The sequence below is a fragment of the Anomaloglossus baeobatrachus genome, chromosome 5, assembly GCF_048569485.1.
Source record: "Anomaloglossus baeobatrachus isolate aAnoBae1 chromosome 5, aAnoBae1.hap1, whole genome shotgun sequence".
NCBI lineage: Eukaryota > Metazoa > Chordata > Amphibia > Anura > Aromobatidae > Anomaloglossus > Anomaloglossus baeobatrachus.
This window is the reverse complement of record NC_134357.1, coordinates 428,331,349-428,347,827: the sequence shown is the minus strand read 5'-3', so window position 1 is coordinate 428,347,827 and position 16,479 is coordinate 428,331,349. Positions and strand designations below refer to the sequence as shown.

The 16,479-nt window shown below is 50.0% G+C and overlaps 1 protein-coding gene across 1 annotated transcript in view; it reads left to right on the top strand.

Annotated features, from left to right (window-relative positions):
* LOC142311708 (serine/threonine-protein phosphatase 4 regulatory subunit 1-like) overlaps positions 1-16,479 on the top strand; it is a 136,607-nt gene that overhangs the window by 12,035 nt on the left and 108,093 nt on the right. Inside the window, exon 3 of the mRNA XM_075350353.1 lies at positions 12,241-12,373. Within this exon, the coding sequence (XP_075206468.1) occupies positions 12,241-12,373 (133 nt within the window). The remainder of the gene's footprint in view (positions 1-12,240; positions 12,374-16,479) is intronic.

Here is a 16,479-nt window from a genome sequence, read left to right as displayed (position 1 = left end):
ACTTTACACGCTACGACATCGCTCAAGCGATCTCGTTGGGGTCACGGAATTCATGACGCACATGCAGCCGCTTTAGCGATGTCGTTGCGTGTGACACCTATGAGCGATTTTAAATCGTCTCAAAAACGTGTAAAATCACTACTCGGTGACATGCCCCCCATTCCCAATTATCGTTGCTGCTGCTTGTGCGATGTTGTTTGTCGTTCCTGCGGCAGCACACATTGCTATGTGTGACACCGCAGGAACGATGAACATCTCCTTACCTGTGTCCACCGGCAATGCGGAAGGAAGAAGGTGGGCGGCATGTTACGTCCCGCTCATCTCTGCCCCTCCGCTTCGATTGGGTGACTGCTTAGTGACGTCGCTGTGATGCCGAACGAACTGCCCTCTTAGAAATGAGGCGGATCGCCGGTCACAGCGACGTCGCCAGGCAGGTAAGTAGTGTGACGGGTCCACGCGATTTTGTGCGCCACGGGCAGCGATTTGCCCGTGACGCACAAACGATGGGGACAGGTACGCATGCTAGGGATATCGGTAATGATATTGCAGCGTGTAAAGCGGCCTTTGGTCTAGTGTGTTTGAGGCCCTTGTGACCTACTGGTCAACCCTCAAGCATAAGAGGACAGTAGTTGAAATTGAAAATAGGATTTCTAGTTAGTCACTGATGACGTAATTAGGTTGTGTACTTTGAGTGATGATAGAGTTGGTATTTTTGGGGCAGTGACTGGTTAGCGGCCAACGTTACAGACTCTAAAAATAAAATTCTGTAGATTTTAGTGACACTGCATACACTGATGCCCCTCACAAAAGTTCCAGTTTCCAGATTTTCTAATCATCCTGTGGCAGTCAGTGCCCCGAGCTACCTAATAATGGATTATTTATTACCTAGGGCCACACTGAGGATGATGCATCTCAGCCAGGAGAACCTGAGGCACAATCCTCTCCACTAATACTTGCATAGTCAGGTGGTGAATTTATTCTTTGCCTCTAGGAAACGTTGCAGCATTCTTGGTGGAGCACAGCTTCCTCCTTGTGCTATCACATGTGTTGTTATCCCTTGCAGTCATTTCCACCTCTAGTCACACGAGTCTTTAGGATTTCAGGATTGCCGTAAACCCAGGACTTCATAGAAGAAATTGTCTACTTACATAGAATAGAAAGGGGATCAAATCTAGGTCTGAATTGAGAAAATGCAGAATTTTGTGAGTGAATACCTGCAGGAACTAGAAAGCTAAGCTACACATCTACACAATGGTGATGGAGGTTGTAACTCCATCCTGGAGACACTTAAGAGGACCCTGTCCTTTCTCCTTACAAGTCTACTTTAGGCTATGTGCGCACTAGAAAAGTGATTTTTCTCAAGAAAATTTCTTGAGAAACTTCTGGGAGTTGAAAATTACCGCACCTGCGGTAAAAATTCGCACCAAAACCGCGGGAAAAACGCATGCGTTTTTGCCGCAGGTTGGTCCCTGCGTTTTTTTTATGCTGAACTGCAATAAATAATATAGATAATAGATAGATAATCGATAGACGACTGATAATGGATAGAGGGAAAGATGGATAGATGAATAGATAGATGAGAAAGACCTATATAATGTCCCACCCCCTGCATATTCTAAGCTGGCACCCTTTAGTGACTTTCATGTGGCACTAAAGGGTGCCTAGCCTTGTATTTAGCTAAAAAATAAATAATTTAAAAAAAATGACGTGAGGTCCCCCCATCTTTTGTAGCCAGCTAGGGTAAAGCAGACAGCTGCAGCCTGCAAACCACAGCTGGCAGCTTCACCTTGGCTGGTAATCCAAAACAGAGGGCACCCCACGCTGTTATTTTACATTAAATAAATAATTTAAAACAAAAAACGTGGGGTCCCCCCCATATTGGATCACTCAGACTAGGGAGGTCCACTGTTATTAGACACTCCCCAGCCTAAAAATAGCGCATCCATTAGACGTGCCAATCCTGGCGCTTCGTCCCAACTCATCCCATTGCTTTGGTGCGGTGGCAAACGGGGTAATATATGGGGTTGATGCCAGATGTGTAATGTCACCTGGCATCAAGCCCTGGGGTACGTGATGTCACACGTCTATCAGATACCTGACATCACCAACCCAGTCAGTAAGAAATAAAAAATAGACAACAAAAAAAGTTTTATTTGAAAAAACACTCCCCACATTCCCTCTTTCACCAATTTATTGACACGAACAATGAAATCCGGGTCCAGCATAATCCAATAAGGGGGGGGGGTCCCACGACGATCCATACCATAGTCACTGTCCCAGTAAGTGAAGAATAGAATGTTCCCCATTGGCTGGGAGAGTAATGCAGTGACCTGAGCTAACATCAATAGGTCAGCCCAGGTCACTGCAGGGGATGACGAGCGCTCCCATCAGGAGGTTAGATGAGATCATTACCTGCTGTGACGATCTCCTGCAGTCCTGCCATCAGCGCTGTCACTGACTTCTATGCCCGCCATGTTGTCAGCAGTATCGCGAGAGCCCGTGACGTCACCGCTAGTGACAGTCTCGGGCCGCGGGCATAGACTGCAGTGACAGCGGTGACGTCAGGAGGCAGGAGATCGTCACAGCAGGTAATGATCTCATCTCACCTCCTGACAGCAGCGCTCGGCATCCCCGCGGCTGCACGCACTGCTGTGTGTCAGTGTCTGCCTGCGCTGCAGCTTGACAAGCAGCTGATACTGTGGGCAGACACTGACACTGCTGTGCTGGCAGCGGCGGGGCCGGAGCGGGACACAGACTGCACAGGTACCTGGAGGTCACACGGAAGCGCTTCTGTGCGGCGTCTAGGGAGTGTGACGTCTGTGTTTACTCTGCTCCGCTTCCTCTTCTGTCATAATGACATCACTTCCTGCAAAATCGCAGGGAGCGATGAGCATTACCGCAGGTAAAGCGCGGCTATACCGGGGGTATACCGCACATCATTTGCTACCTGCGGTATACCCCCGGAATTTCGCGATTACATTACAGTGAATGGAGTGAAATACCGGGGGTATTCCGCAGGTACCTGCGGAAAAGAAGTGACATGCACATTTTCTCAAGAAAATCTTCACAAAGAATTTTCTTGAGAAAAAAACGCAGTGTGCGCACAGCTATTTTTTTTTCCCATAGGTTTTGCTGGGAAATGTCTGCAGAAAGATTTCAAACATTTCTCAAGAAATTTCCGCAGCAAAACCGCGGGTAAATCCGCGGGTAAAACGGCCTAGTGCGCACATAGCCTTAGTAAATATCTGCCTCCTCCATGAAACGGTAATTCTACAGCATTTTGTCTTTTAACTCTTAGGGGTACTTTGCACGCTGTAACATTGCTAGCCAATGATAGCGATGCTGAGCGCGATAGTCCCCGCCTCCGTGGCAGATGCGATCTCTTGTGATAGCTGCCGTAGCGAACATTATCGCTACGGCAGCTTCACATGCACTTACCTGCCCTGTGACGTCGCTCTGGCCGGCGACCCGCCTTCTTCCTAAGGGGGCGGGTGGGTCATGCGGCGTCACAGCGATGTCACATGGCAGGCGGCCAAAAGAAGCGGAGGGGCGGAGATGAGCGGGACGTAAACATCCCGCCCACCTTCTCCCTTCCGCATAGCCGGTGGACGGCGGGCGCAGGTAAGGAGATGTTTGTCGGTCCTGCGGCTTCACACACAGCGATGTGTGGAGCTGCAGGAACGACAAACAACATCGTACCTGCAGACGCACCACCATTATGAAAATGAACGACGTGACACAGATCAGCGATTTTTGACCGTTTCACGCTCGTTCATCTTCTCTCCTAGGCTTTACACGTTGCGACGTCGTTACTGGCGCCGGATGTGCGTCACTTTCGATTTGACCCCGACGATATCGCAGCAGCGATGTCGCAACGTGCAAAGTACCCCTTATGCTGTGCCGTTCCTCTGTGATTTCCGTGATGTGATTTTTGCTGAAGGAGAGGGGTTTTCTCTGAAACGTGTTGAAATAAATCACTTTGATGACCTATTGACTGTCTCCTCCTCATGGCAGTGCGGCAATCATCCCTAACTAGCTAACGGTGATCCTCCATGAAATAGTAATTCTATAGCATTTTGTCTTTTATCTCTCATGCCTTGCCGTTCCTCTGTGATTCCCCAGATTGGGTAGCAAGGATCACCTGGCTGGTGGGAGCTGTCACGATTCCCTCTCTGCCAAAAATGTCAACCAAGGGTTACAATTTCATAATCCCCCCCCCCCCCCCCCCTAAAAAAAAATAAAAAAATACTGTGCATACTTTTTGTACCTTCTCCCTCATGAATCAGTGAGAGAAAAGTCCAGGCACTGCACCCATGTCCTTACACTTGCCCTCTGTCTTCATTTTCTGTCTTGCTTTTTGCGGGAGTTTGGAGTCTAGCTATTTCTCATTTATCCAATGCTGATGAGGAGGAGTTCAACTCTGCTTTTTTACTTATTTGTCAAGTGATTGGCTTAGAGGGAATCTTTCAGGTCCCCTATATTTTCCAACCCAGCAGCATTGATCCCTGTATGCCCAAATTCCCTCCCTAACCAGCCCTGTATAACGCTATTCACCAATATGAATGTTTAAAAAAACGACTTATAAACCTCGCTGTCCCTGTGCTAATTAGACCTGTGACTAGTTGCAGTAGCGTTGTTTCTTTGTCATCAAGGGACATCCCTGTGGGCGTGATAACATGATTTCCACGAGCCGGGTCACCACCAGATTTTGGATATCTCCCCCATGCTTGTAGCTAATTTTGTCCTCGTCAGTGCTCCTTTGAGGCCAGGTATACGCTTCCCGGCTTCAGTAGGTAGACTGCGCATGACTGGAAGTTCAGAAGACGGCTCCCATACACATCTTCTGATCTTCTGGTCATGTGCAGTGTGCTTAATGAGGCCGGGAAGCGTCCACCCTGCTTCTGAAGCGCAGCGACATGTCTAAAACGAGTTGCACGCATGTGCGAGATTTACATTAGCTCGTAGAAATCATGTTATCACGCCCACAGGGGAGTGATAACATGGAAAAAGGGTCAAGTCTGGGGAACTAACACCCCTGCGACTAGTTAGGATTAATTAGAATAGGAACAGTGAGGTTTATAAGTTGTTTTTGTTTTTTTAAACATTAATATTAGTGTATAAAGGGCTGGTTAGGGAGGGAATTTGGGCATACAGGGATGAATACAGCAGGGTTGGAGGAAATATGGGACCACTGAGAAATTCCTTTAAAAATGACCTGTATTTACACTATAAGGTCACCTTCACAGATCCATGTGTCCTGGTCCGAGTACAGATTGAGACTGTCAACCACGCTCGTCAGCCTCATAGCTATATATGAGACTGTGAAGCTCAGGTGAGCAGCCGGTGAACCGTGGTCCGTATTCAGACCAGGCAGACAGATGTGTAAATGCGGGCTTAATGAAATCAGACTTTAGTAGAAGAGCTGTGACCCGGCCCTGTATACTTTATGAACAAAGCGGTGACTGGTTCTGTTTAATACATGAAGCTAATTATATGTTTCTTTTTCGCTCCTAATTGGGAGACCCAGACAGTGGGTGTATAGCTACTGCCTCTGGAGGCCGCACAAAGAACTACACTTAAAAGTGTAAGGCCCCTCCCCTTCTGGCTATACACCCTCCCGTAGGAGTACGGATTCCTCAGTTTTAGCTTTGTGCGCAAGGAGGTCAGACACGCACGCATAGCTCCATTGTTTTTAGTCAGCAGCAGCTGCTGACTATGTCGGATGGAAGAAAAGAGGGTCTATACAGACTCCCAGCATGCTCCCTTCTCACCCCACTTATGTCGGAGGTGTTTGTAAGGTTGAGGTACCCATTGCGGGTACGGCGGCAGGAGCCCACATGCTGATTCCTTCCCCATCCCTTTTTACAGGGCTCTGGGTGAAGTGGGATTTACCGGTCTCCAGGCACTGAGACCGTGCTCCATCTACAGCCCCTGGAGAAGATGCTGGATGGAGCGGAGTACATCAGGGACATGGCCCTGCTTCCTTAAGGTACTCTGTGTCCCCGTGCATTTGGCGCTCACACCGCAGCATGCTGGGTGTTGTAGTGCGCCGGGGGACATCAGCGCTGCGGCGCCTGTGCCATGGCCTCATTCAGCTTAGCTGAAGCAGGCACACTTATGGGAATCGGCCGCGCCGGCCGCTGGGGCTGCGGCACGGCTGGCACTTGTAGTGCGCCGGGGACTTCAGCGCGGCCTGCGCTTTTACGGCGGCCGCGCTGATAACTACAGTCCCCGGCTTTTGCGGCCTGCTTCCGTTCGTTCCCGCCCCCAGACCTGCCAGTCAGGAGAGGGGCGGGACGCTGCCCACGTCTAGGACTCGGTCGCGCCGGCCGCTGGAACAGCGGCGCGGCTGGCACTTGTAGTGCGCCGGGGACTTCAGCGCGGCCCGCGCTTTTACGGCGGCCGCGCTGATAACTCGAGTCCCCGGCTTTTGCGGCCTGCTTTCGTTCGTTCCCGCCCCCAGACCTGCCAGTCAGGAGAGGGGCGGGACGCTGGCCAGTGCATCAGCGCTGAGGGCTGGAGTCGTTTTTACATACTCCAGCCCTCACAGTCAGCACAGAGGGGACACTGTTCCCGCACTTTTGTTTGGGAACTCCCACGGACCGCCCCTCTCCACATAAGCCGGCAGCCATTCTTACTGACACGCTGAGCTGCAGAGGGGAGCCGGGGAGACCCAGACAAGGCATTCTGCAGCCTCTTACCCGCTGTTCAGCGGGCGGTAAGCAGCCCTCAGGGCTCACCCCCTCTTGTGCTCGTAGTATTCTTAGTATTTGGTTGCTACAAATACTTAGTATTACATAGCGCTGGTCGCCCTTTGGCTATAGACTCTCTCACATGCAGAGAGCCAGCAGCATGTCGCCCGTAAAACGCAAGGGTGCCAAGGCACAGACATTATATGCTTCCTGCACCGCATGTGGGACTTTTCTACCGGCAGGCTCCACGGACCCCCATTGTGTGCAGTGCTCGGCCCCTGCGGCGCTTGCACAGTCGGGACCTCTGCTGGACGTGTCCCAGGGTGTACCACCTGTGAATGCTGTCCAGGTGACAGGAACTGAGTTTGCAGCTTTTGCTGACAGAATGTCTCTCACTATGTCACAAATTCTTGACACATTGCGAGCTAGGCCTGTACTTCAGACCACGGACACTGTGCATGTATTGCCCCCTGGTCCCCCTCAGCTCCTAGCTCCGGGACGGGCATCTACACCTCAGGGTGAAGACTCTGACTCGGACGATGGCCCCGGGCAGCCTAAGCGGGCTCGTTATGACGGGCCTTCACATTCATCTCAATGGTCTGGATCCCAGCGGGATGAATCTATGGGTGATGAGGCGGACGTAACTGATCAGGATTCTGATCCTGGGACCGCTCTCAATCTAGATACACCAGATGGTGACGCCATAGTTAATGATCTTATATTTAACATCAATAAGATGTTGAATATTTCCCCACCAGCTCCTCCTGTAGAGGAGTCAGCTTCGCAGCACGAGAGAATCCATTTCAGATACCCTAAGCGTACATTAAGCACTTTTCTGGACCACGCTGACTTCAGAGACGCAATCCAGAAACCCCACGCTTATCCTGAAAGGCGTTTTCCTAAACGACTTAAAGATACACGCTACCCTTTTCCCTCTGAAGTGGTCAAGGGTTGGACCCAGTGTCCAAAAGTGGATCCTCCAATTTCCAGGCTTGCAGCTAGATCCTTGGTTGCTGTTGAAGATGGAGCGGCACTTAAAGATGCCACTGACAGGCAGATGGAGCTCTGGCTGAAATCCATCTATGAAGCGATTGGAGCGTCATTAGCGCCTTCTTTTGCGGCCGTATGGGCACTCCAAGCTATCACGGCCGGGCTTGCGCGAGTCGACTCAGTCACACGTGCATTTGCCCCGCAGGTAGCACCATTGACCTCGCAAATGGCGGCATTCGCGTCGTACGCGATTAATGCTGTTCTGGACGCTACAAGCCGCACGGCAGTGGCGTCAGCCAACTCAGTTGTTTTGCGTAGGGCTCTGTGGTTGAGACATTGGAAAGCAGATTCTCATTCCAAGAAGTGCTTAACCAATTTGCCTTTTTCTCGTGACCGATTGTTTGGAGAGCGTTTGGATGAAATCATCAAACACTCCAAGGGTAAGGACTCTTCCTTACCGCAACACAGACAAAACAAGCCCCAACAGAGGAGGGGTCAGTCTGGTTATCGGTCCTTTCGAGGACAGGGCAGGTCCCAATTCGCCTCGTCAAAAAAGACTCAAAAGGACCAGAGACGTTCAAATTCTTGGAGGTCTCAGTCACGCCCAAAAAGACCAGCCGGAGGAACCGTTGCCAAAACGACGTCCTCCTGACTTGCGGTCTCCGATGCCCACACCCGCGGTCGGTGGGAGGCTGTCCCACTTTGGCGACATTTGGCTAGCAAGCGTCAAGGACCGTTGGGTGAGAGATATTCTATCTCACGGGTACAGGATAGAGTTCAGTTCTCGTCCGCCAACTCGTTTCTTCAGAACTTCTCCACCACCAGACCGAGCCGATGCTCTGTTGCAGGCGGTGGCCGCTCTAAAGGCGGAAGGAGTGGTGACCTCCGTCCCTCTTCAGGAACAGGGTCACGGTTTTTACTCCAATCTGTTTGTGGTCCCAAAAAAGGACGGATCGTATCGTCCCGTCCTGGATCTGAAGTTGCTCAACAGACACGTAAAAGTCAGGAGGTTCCGGATGGAATCCCTACGCTCCGTCATAGCCTCAATGTCTCAGGGAGATTTTCTAGCATCAATAGACATCAAAGATGCGTATCTCCACGTGCCGATTGCACCAGAGCATCAGCGTTTCCTACGTTTCGTCATACACGACGAGCACCTACAGTTCGTAGCGTTACCCTTCGGTCTGGCAACAGCCCCCCGGGTCTTCACCAAAGTCATGGCAGCAGTAGTAGCTGTTCTGCACTCGCAGGGTCACTCGGTCATCCCGTATCTAGACGACCTGCTTATAAAGGCATCCTCTCAAGAAGCATGCCAACACAGTCTGAAGGTGGCGCTAGACACTCTCCAGACTTTCGGGTGGATTATCAACTTTCCAAAGTCTCATCTAACCCCGACCCAATCTCTGACTTATCTTGGCATGGAGTTTCATACTCTATCAGCGATAGTGAGGCTTCCACTGGACAAGCAGTGCTCGCTACGGACTGGAGTGCAATCTCTCCTTCAGAGCCAGTCGCACTCACTGAGGCGCCTCATGCATTTCCTAGGAAAGATGGTAGCAGCAATGGAGGCAGTCCCGTTCGCGCAGTTTCATCTGCGTCCTCTCCAATGGGACATTCTGCGCCAATGGGATGGGAAATCGACGTCCCTCGACAGGACTGTCTCCCTCTCTCAGACTGCCAAGGACTCTCTACGTTGGTGGCTTCTCCCCAACTCATTGTCACAGGGAAAGTCGTTCCTTCCCCCGTCCTGGGCAGTGGTCACGACAGATGCGAGCCTATCAGGGTGGGGAGCGGTGTTTCTCCACCACAGGGCTCAGGGGACGTGGACTCAGGAAGAGTCCACCTTGCAGATCAATGTTCTGGAAATCAGAGCAATCTATCTTGCCCTGCGAGCCTTCCAACAATGGCTGGTAGGCAAGCAGATTCGGATTCAGTCGGACAATTCCACGGCGGTGGCGTACATCAACCACCAAGGGGGAACACGCAGTCGCCAAGCTTTTCAAGAAGTCCAGCGGATTTTGACGTGGGTGGAAAGCAGAGCGTCCACCATATCTGCAGTTCACATCCCAGGCGTGGAAAACTGGGAAGCGGACTTTCTCAGTCGCCAGGGCATGGACGCAGGAGAATGGTCCCTTCACCCGGACGTGTTTCAACAGATCTGTTGCCGCTGGGGGTCGCCGGACGTCGATCTGATGGCGTCACGGCACAACAACAAGGTCCCAGTTTTCATGGCACGGTCTCACGATCACCGAGCGCTGGCGGCAGACGCCTTGGTTCAGGATTGGTCGCAATTCCGACTCCCCTATGTGTTCCCACCTCTAGCATTGTTACCCAGAGTTCTCCGGAAAATCAAGTCCGACTGCCAGCGAGCCATACTCGTCGCTCCAGATTGGCCAAGAAGGTCGTGGTACCCGGATCTGTGGCATCTCACGGTAGGCCAACCGTGGGCACTACCAGACCGTCCAGATCTGCTGTCTCAAGGGCCGTTTTTCCATCTGAATTCTGCGGCCCTGAACCTGACTGTGTGGCCATTGAGTCCTGGATCCTAGCGGCCTCAGGTTTATCTCAGGGAGTTGTTGCCACAATGAGACAGGCTAGAAAACCATCCTCAGCTAAGATCTATCACAGGACGTGGAAGATATTCTTAGCGTGGTGCTTGGCTCAAGGGTTTTCTCCCTGGCCATTTGCATTGCCAATTTTTCTTTCCTTCCTGCAGTCTGGGTTGGAAAAAGGTTTGTCCCTTAGCTCGCTTAAGGGTCAAGTCTCCGCGTTATCCGTATTCTTTCAGAAGCGCTTGGCACAGCTTTCTAAAGTACGCACGTTTCTCCAAGGAGTTTGTCATATCGTTCCTCCTTACAGACGGCCATTGGAACCCTGGGATCTGAACAAGGTTCTCCTTGCTCTTCAAAAGCCGCCTTTCGAGCCCTTGAAAGAGGTTCCCCTTTCTCGGCTTTCACAAAAGGTAGTTTTTCTTGTAGCGGTCACATCTCTTCGAAGAGTGTCCGAGCTGGCGGCGTTATCTTGCAAATCTCCCTTCCTGGTGTTTCACCAAGACAAGGTAGTACTGCGTCCAATTCCAGAGTTTTTCTCCCAAGGTGGTTTCTTCCTTTCATCTCAATCAGGATATCACTTTGCCATCTTTGTGTCCGCATCCAGTTCACCAATTTGAAAAGGGTTTACATCTGTTGGACCTTGTGAGAGCACTCAGGATTTACATTTCTCGCACGGCGCCTCTACGCCGTTCGGATGCGCTCTTTGTCCTAGTCGCTGGTCAGCATAAGGGATCGCAAGCTTCCAAATCCACCCTGGCGCGGTGGATCAAGGAACCAATTCTTCACACATACCGTTCTGCTGGGCTTCAGATTCCATCTGGACTGAAGGCCCATTCTACCAGAGCCGTTGGTGCGTCCTGGGCGTTGAGGCATCAGGCTACGGCTCAGCAAGTGTGCCAGGCGGCTACCTGGTCGAGTCTGCACACGTTTACCAAACACTATCAAGTGCATACCTACGCTTCGGCAGACGCCAGCCTAGGTAGACGGGTCCTTCAGGCGGCGGTGGCCCACCTGTAGGAAGAGGCTGTATGACAGCCCGTTCATGTGGTATCTTTTTACCCACCCAGGGACTGCTTTTGGACGTCCCACTGTCTGGGTCTCCCAATTAGGAGCGAAAAAGAAGAAGGGAATTTTGTTTACTTACCGTAAATTCCTTTTCTTCTAGCTCCAATTGGGAGACCCAGCACCCGCCCTATCTGTTTTTAGGGTTTCGTTTTTTCGGGTGCACATGTTGTTCACGTTGTTTCTTAAGTTCTCCGATCTAGTTATCGGATTGAATTTGTTTTTGAAACTGTTATTGGCTTTCCTCCTTCTTGCTTTGGTACTAAAACTGAGGAATCCGTACTCCTACGGGAGGGTGTATAGCCAGAAGGGGAGGGGCCTTACACTTTTAAGTGTAGTTCTTTGTGCGGCCTCCAGAGGCAGTAGCTATACACCCACTGTCTGGGTCTCCCAATTGGAGCTAGAAGAAAAGGAATTTACGGTAAGTAAACAAAATTCCCTTCTTACCAGATTATACAAACAGCGCCAGCACATAGAGCCCCATATGCCCGTGGCAGCGACATGTGAGCTGAGCTGTTATTCCTCAGCATGCAGCCAGTAAATTGACAATATTCACGGCATTTCAGAGCTTCTAAAGCGGATGCCACACTTTAAAGGGCCATGAGAAGCCAAGAGAAATCTTCTGTCTGCCAAGGCTTAATACTCCTTGAGATGGAATTAAAATTCTGCTCACACTCGAGGTTAGAAGAGATTATTGTCCTCCTCTCTGAACCTGCAGAGCATCACTGAGCATCTTAGCAGATCGCTATCTCCAGGCTTAAAGAGGCCTGTGCCGTCTAATGCCATTTATTATTCTGTAACCTAAGCATTCGGTGAGGCTCTCCGTATATCTGGATACATGAAACGTGCCAGCTGACTCGCCGGCTCTCACATAACACCTGCCCAGGTTTTCTCCTCTGAAATCGGGGAGATAATGTGTCTTTTCTTTTTCTTTATCGCCACAGTTGGCTTTGAGGATTATGGACCAGACTGTGAAAGCATGAGGATAAGCGCCTTTCTAGACATTCCAGGACAGGACAACCTGACGCCTCTTGCACGCCTGGAAAAATATGCCTTCAGTGATAATATATTTAACAGGTAAATGTGAATATCATTAAAAATACATTTCTAATATGCAATTCAGTCAAATAAATGTAATCACCTGGATTTCTATATATCAGAAAAATAAGCTGATGGCTCGCTTCACTAAGCTATTTTTCATTGACAGTCTGGGCTTCCAGATGGAACCTTTATATATAATATATAATATATATATATTATATATATATATATATATAATGTATATATTATACACATTCATACAGCAGCAATATATATATATATATATATATATATATATATATATATATATATATATATAATGTATATATATATAATTATATATATAATATAATAAATAATATATATATATATATATAATCTATATATATAATTGCCTTATTCTGTCTGTCTGTCTGTCTGTCATGCTCCGAAATTGTGTCCTTACGGTGACACAAAGCTGATTGGCTGCTGGGCTCGCCATGGCCCCGCCCCCCCACACGGATTGGCCTCTCGCCCCGGCTCTCTGCAGGCCCCGCCCCCCTCACGCAATGCACGCTCGCTCTGGCCCAACTGACACGGAGCCCCGATTCCCAGGTGAGTACACACACACACATCAGATCACACTCACTCTCACACTCACTCTCACACACACCTCACACATCACAACATGCTGGGATATCTCTTGCTTCTACACCGGCTCCGTCAGGATCCCAGCAGCGCCACACATAACCTTGCGATGCTGGGATCTTCACGGAGGCCGTGAAAGCTGGTAACCATTATACACATCGGGTAACTAAGGTCCCTTAGTTACCCGATGTGTATCATAGTTACCAGTGTACACCGGCTCACACTCACTCTCATACACACCTCACACACACTCTCATACACACCTCACACACACATCACATCGCATCCACACATCAAGGTCCTGCAGCGGCGGAAAATACAGACACATAACAGCACACACATAACAGCACACACATAACAGCACACACATAACAGCACACACATAACAGCACACACATAACAGCACACACATACACACACACAAATCAGATCACACTCACTCACACACACACATCACATCGCATCCACATACTCACAACATCCTGGGATATCGCTTGCTTCTCGGCGGCGATACTGTGCTGTTGTGATCTTCCAGGACCTGCCGGAGAATCACATGGCCAGAAGCATGTGATATCCCCGGATGTTGTGAGTATAAGCGCGTATGTGCGATATCGTCAGTGTCTGTGTGTGTGAGTGTATGCGATCGGGTGTGTGTGAGTGGATGCGATCGGGTGTGTGTGAGTGGATGCGATCGGGTGTGTGAGTGTCGGCAGAGGAGCACGGCGTGCTGGAGGAGGCTGGGAGCAGAGAGGCTGATCATGGGGAAGGCTGGGAGGAGAGAGGCTGATGCTGGGGGAGGCTGGGAGGGGGAGGCTGGGACGAGGGAGGCTGATGCTGGTGGAGGCTGATGCTTGGGGAGGCTGATGCTGGGGGAGGCTGGAAGGAGAGAGGCTAATGCTGGTGGAGGCTGATGCTTGGGGAGGCTGATGCTGGGGGAGACTGGGAGGGGAAGGCTGATGCTGAGGGAGGCTGGGAGCAAGGAGGCTGGGAGGAGAGAGGCTGATCCTGGGGAAGGCTGGAAGGAGAGAGGCTGATGCTGAGGGAGGCTGGAAGGAGAGAGGCTGATGCTGGGGGAGGCTGGAAGGAGAGAGGCTGATGCTGGTGGAGGCTGATGCTTGGGGAGGCTGATGCTGGGGGAGACTGGGAGCGGAAGGCTGATGCTGAGGGAGGCTGGGAGGAAGGAGGCTGGGAGGAGAGAGGCTGATCCTGGGGAAGGCTGGGAAGGGGAGGCTGATGCTGGGGGAGGCTGGAAGGAGAGAGGCTGGAAGGAGAGAGGCTGATGCTGGTGGAGGCTGATGCATGGGGAGGCTGATGCTGGGGGAGACTGGGAGCAGAAGGCTGATGCTGAGGGAGGCTGGGAGGAAGGAGGCTGGGAGGAAGGAGGCTGGGAGGAGAGAGGCTGATCCTAGGGAAGGCTGGGAAGGGGAGGCTGATGCTGAGGGAAGCTGGAAGGAGAGAGGCTGATGCTGGGGGAGGCTGGAAGGAGAGAGGCTGAGGCTGGGAGGAGAGAGGCTGATGCTGGGGAAGGCTGATGCTGAGGGAGGCTGGGAGGGGAAAGCTGATGCTGGGGAAGGCTGGGAGGACGGAGGCTGATGCTGGAGGAGGCTGGAAGGAGAGAGGCTGATGCTGGCGGAGGCTGATGCTGGGGAGGCTGGGAGAGGGAGGCTGATGCTGAGGGAGGCTGGGAGGAGGTAGGCTGAGAGAAGAGAGGCTGATGCACACACACACACACACACGCACACACACACGCGCGCGCACTGCACAACACACCACACACACACACACACACACTGGGAACCACAAACAACTGCCCTACACAGACACCCACACACACAGACAACGCTGCACACACACAACACCCAACACACAAACACCGCGGCACACACAAATATACGCACATACCGCACAACACACACATTGCACAAAACATACCTCCCCCAAAACACACCACACACACACAAACTGCGCAACACACACAACGCTACAGACACACAGCGCTCCACAAACAACGCAACACACGCAACACACATACAACACCGCTCTCACCCCCCGTCACACCCAGACAACACCCAGAACATGTACAGCGCCTACACAAACACTTGGTAACTACAGACAACAACATCTCTCTATATATATATATATATATATAACAAAAATCATACATGAACTACACAATACGTAAATTCTAGAATACCCGATGCGTAGAATCGGGCCACCTTCTAGTATTATATATATATATATATATATATATATATATATAATGTATATATTATACACATTCATACAGCAGCAATCCACCATGTTAAAAGTGTAATTTGGGTGTTTTTGGCTCCAAGTAGCAAAATTATACTTTTGGGCCCAATTACAAAAATAAATATATATATATATATATATATATATATATATATATATATATATATATATATTATATATATAATTTGTAATTGGGCCCAAAAATATATTTTTGCTACTTGGAGCCAGACACACCCAAATTACATTTTGAACATGGTGGATTGCTGCTGTATGACTGTAGATTTGAAACCTTTTCTGCCTGCGACTCCCCCCACTAGAGGGCGCACGTAAGCTTACCGCAGACCGTTCTCTTCAGGCCAGTGTATGCAGTAAGCTCATGTGCTCCCTCTAGTGGCTGCTGTAGGTAGCCAGGTATTAGAGCACATCATTTTCTGTAAATAGGCTTTTTGTATTGGCGTCCTGTTATAGAATGGATTATGACTAGAAGTTCCTACAGCCTTATTCTAACATGTCCATTCAGCTTTGGTTAGGAAACATTTTATTTTGATGGAGAGACAGAGACAAATAGTTAGTTTTGCTTAGTAGGGATAGTATCTTAGAGGTTAAAATCAATCTGTCAAATACAGGTATTCCATGACTGAAGACTTTAAAGGGATCATCGGATACTTTTTATATTGATAGCCTATCCTCAGGAAATGTTGTCAGTGGCAGGTTCGTGGAAGTACAACACTTGGTACCCCCACGATCAGCTGTTTATGGTGGAGCGCCTTGATGTAATCAGTTGTGGAGCTGCACGGCACAACTCTGTTATTTGTATAACAGCTATTGCGGGGTACGGCAGATACACCCCTATTCATTTGAATAGGAGCGGATGTGAAGTAACTAGCTACAAACACTGCACAGTTGATGGAGCTATGCAGCTTTGCAGTTGATCACGTACGGCTGGCATCGGGAACAGCTGATGGGCTTGGATGCAGGGTGTCAAACCCCCACCGACCTGATATTGATGACAGATCCTTAGGATAGCAAATAATAGTAGGGAAGGGAGACATGGACCTGAGGAAAAATGTGTTTTTAGCTTTTGATAGCTACACATGTAGTACATATTGACAATCTCTTCTCAATCCCTGTTTGCCCCATGTAAAATAATACCTTATACTCACCTCTGGTGCCTGCACTGTTCCAGCGGTGTTCATACTGCCTCTTAGGGATCTTGTGATATTATATCACATGATCCCTGTGGTCAATCAGTGGTGACTTCA